Here is a 3,157-nt window from a genome sequence, read left to right as displayed (position 1 = left end):
ATCATGCATGTGTGTGTGAAACAGCTTTATCTCACATAACCCTGGGTCGTGTGCTTGGGGTCACCTTGTTCTGGAGGGAACGGCAGTTTGCCAGTGTGTAACGCAAGTTCCAGCGCTGGATCCTCCGCAGTCACAAACGGCTCCAAATGCAGAGGCAAAGACATGATATACTGACCGATCTATAGACAAAACACAAATGAGTGCACAATTACATAACTAGAATGTATATAGATCAGATTTGTAAAAAAAAGTATATAAAAAAATAATATATACATGTGTATTATACTTATATAATACACACACACACATATATATATATATATATATAAAATATATTTACATGCATTTTATATTTACATATTAAAATGAAAACAGAAAATATAAAAAAATATATATATATAAACTACAGTATAACAAATTTGCACAAATAAGTGTGCAGTGTGAAGAGTCTTAATTACAGCCATTCACCTTCATCTCGACCAGTGAACATGTGGCTTGTGTTTGTCCTTGTATCTTTAAGAGCATTTTGTGATCATCTGTCATCATGTTTGACATCATAAGGACATGGAATAACACTCATTATTTATAACATACTCATATTGTCTTACATTAGTGATGTACTCCTGCGGTGACAAACTGAAGGCCGGTAGATCATCAGTTAGCGTTTGACTCAAATTAGCAGAGCCGCGACCCTTCAAAAGTCAAAAACACAATGAATCAAATACGATGCGCTCTATTTTTGACATTTCATAGTGACCTAAAAGCACCGTGCAAACCTGTGGTTTGTTGAGAAGGAAAAGCTGCTGCTTGATTTGCAGGAACACGGAGTCAAATGCCAGCTGATTGGCCTGCTGGTTCAGACGCGTCAGAGCGCCACGAGTCTCAGCCAATAAGCTTGAGTTTCCTGTTCCTTTCTCCTGCACAAAACAAACTTCAATTTTACACGTCTAGAACATGAAAGCAGCACATTCAAAGGACACATCATATATGAAGTGAAACCTTGAGGGAGTGCAGCGTCTCCAGTAGAGTATTATACTCAGCCGTGTTGGTCTGCTGAAGGTAGTTGTATTCCTGCCATGGGTTCTTTTGGCTCCGCCTCTCAGCCACGCCCTCTTGTAAACCAGTCAGACTTCTGGGGTTAAACCCCTCCCACAGAAAACGCCCCGCCCTCCCCAGGATCCTGCCAATCACAATGCACAACCATGATTCATGACAGGAAACACTCATAAATTATCTATATAATTCTATAATTTATATATTCAGATAATAATGATTATTATAACACACACACACACACAAGTGTTATTTTGGTATTATTTACATTATTATTATTATTATAGATTTTTATGATTTTTTGAATTAGTTTGTATTTTTTGTGAGATTTGTTATTTTTATTACTTTATTTTTTATGTCTACATGGTTTTATTTATTTAAGTTTTAGTTTTAGGTTATTTAATTTTTACATACTGTTATTGTAGTTGTTGTTAATGTTTTGAATTAGATTTTATTTTTTATGTGTTTGTCATTTTTATTTTGTCATTTTTTTAATGTCTATAGTTTTTTTAATGTGTTAAGTTTTTAGTTTATTTAGTTTGTTATATTATTACTTCAACTTAACAAAACTAAAATATTAACTATGAATAATTAACAAAACATATATATATATATTTATATAATAATAATATAATAATTAAATATATAATAATTACAAGGGTTTTTATGGTTTTAGTTGAGGATAATAACCCTGATAAATACACACACATACACATATACATGATATATTTTATAGTTAATATAATTTTAATTAAAGACATATTAAAATGTTATATACAAGTTTTATATTGTTTTTAAATATATTAATCATATAATTATAGTGTAACAGGGATATTATCAGGGTAGAATTTAATAACTTAAGTAAAGACAATTTAATAAATAAAGCAGATTTGTACTTTAACACATCTTACTTGTTTGAAAGCTGCTGTTCAAATGCTCCACATTGTCTGAGAAGCTCACCACAGGTTGCAATGATTCTAGAAGAAAGAAACAAATAGAAGATTTATATACTTTTATATAACTGTACTGTACATGCATCTATAAACATAACTTTAAACTCATACTAATCACCATTAATGGCGAAAAAAAAAACACCCACCTGATAGAGTTCTGGAAAGCCGTCCAATCCTCAGTGAACACCTCAGAAGTGGGCGTGTCCTCTAACTTATACTTCTTCCTGATTGATTGAAGCGTGACAGAGAAGTCTGACACGTACCTGAGAAAGAAAAGAGACAATCCGCTAGAGAGCGCAGCTGACCTGTGGGCTGTGTGTTTGTCTCTGTGTGCAAGCGTAGTAAATGAAGCGTGTATGATTCATACTTGCTGAAAAGCGCTCGCAGGGCTTTGATGAGCCCACACACACCGAGACCATCCGTGAACTTCACACAGCGATCCACGGCAGCCGCCGCCAAACCAAACACCTTCTGAACCGAGTGTGTGAGCTCTAACACGCAGTCCAGAACCTCACCACGCTCCTAACACACACACAAATACTCAGTAAAAAACACATGGCGAATGCAGTAGGGGGGGAAAAAACAGCATTTATACAATAAAACTGTTTTGTGAATATGTATCTTTAACTACAAACTCTTATCAGCATCTGTTACAGCAGGTAATTTAGTAACTGTACAGACAGATTCAGTGAGCAATAGGTTAGATTGATTCAGTCTGAGAATGATTCACTAAAAAGAATCACTCATAAGCTTCACTTGTTTGCAAATCACATTGAAGACAATGCTACAGAAAAAGTGTTGTTTATATACTGTCTTGGTAATATTTCTCAGTATGCTGCTTTTTATGCCTCATAGGGGTTGCACCGACTAATCGACTTCAATGCTCTGCCATGACGCTTTAAACTTGACGTCGACTAGTCGCTGGTCCTATAGAGGGCGCAACAGGATGAGAAATCTTTGAAGGACTTCCACATTTACGCTCCGTTTCCGAACAGTTCAAATGACAAATAAATGCATACTCGGAAATAGGGATATGCCGGTATCAAATTCTCATGTTGCGATTAATTGCTCATGTTTTTATCACGGTATACGGTATTATCGCGGTATTGAAATTTAGTTTTAAAAAAAGTGCTGTCATAATACAGTATAAC

The 3,157-nt window shown here is 34.9% G+C and overlaps 1 protein-coding gene across 3 annotated transcripts in view; it reads right to left on the bottom strand.

Moving 5' to 3' along the window:
* LOC107747870 (conserved oligomeric Golgi complex subunit 7-like) overlaps window positions 1–3,157 on the bottom strand; it is an 11,931-nt gene that overhangs the window by 2,547 nt on the left and 6,227 nt on the right. Inside the window, exons 10-15 of one of the 3 annotated variants that reach the window (XM_016562487.1) lie at window positions 2,374–2,528; window positions 2,153–2,269; window positions 1,965–2,030; window positions 1,000–1,180; window positions 777–917; window positions 609–692 (exon numbers count right to left, since the gene is read on the bottom strand). In XM_016562487.1, the coding sequence (XP_016417973.1) occupies window positions 609–692; window positions 777–917; window positions 1,000–1,180; window positions 1,965–2,030; window positions 2,153–2,269; window positions 2,374–2,528 (744 nt within the window). The other 2 variants (XM_016562490.1, XM_016562489.1) reach the window with 2 other exon arrangements.

The sequence above is a fragment of the Sinocyclocheilus rhinocerous genome, unplaced genomic scaffold (genome assembly GCF_001515625.1).
Source record: "Sinocyclocheilus rhinocerous isolate Xijiao unplaced genomic scaffold, SAMN03320098_v1.1 scaffold799, whole genome shotgun sequence".
NCBI lineage: Eukaryota > Metazoa > Chordata > Actinopteri > Cypriniformes > Cyprinidae > Sinocyclocheilus > Sinocyclocheilus rhinocerous.
This window is presented reverse-complemented; position numbering and strand designations above follow the sequence as displayed.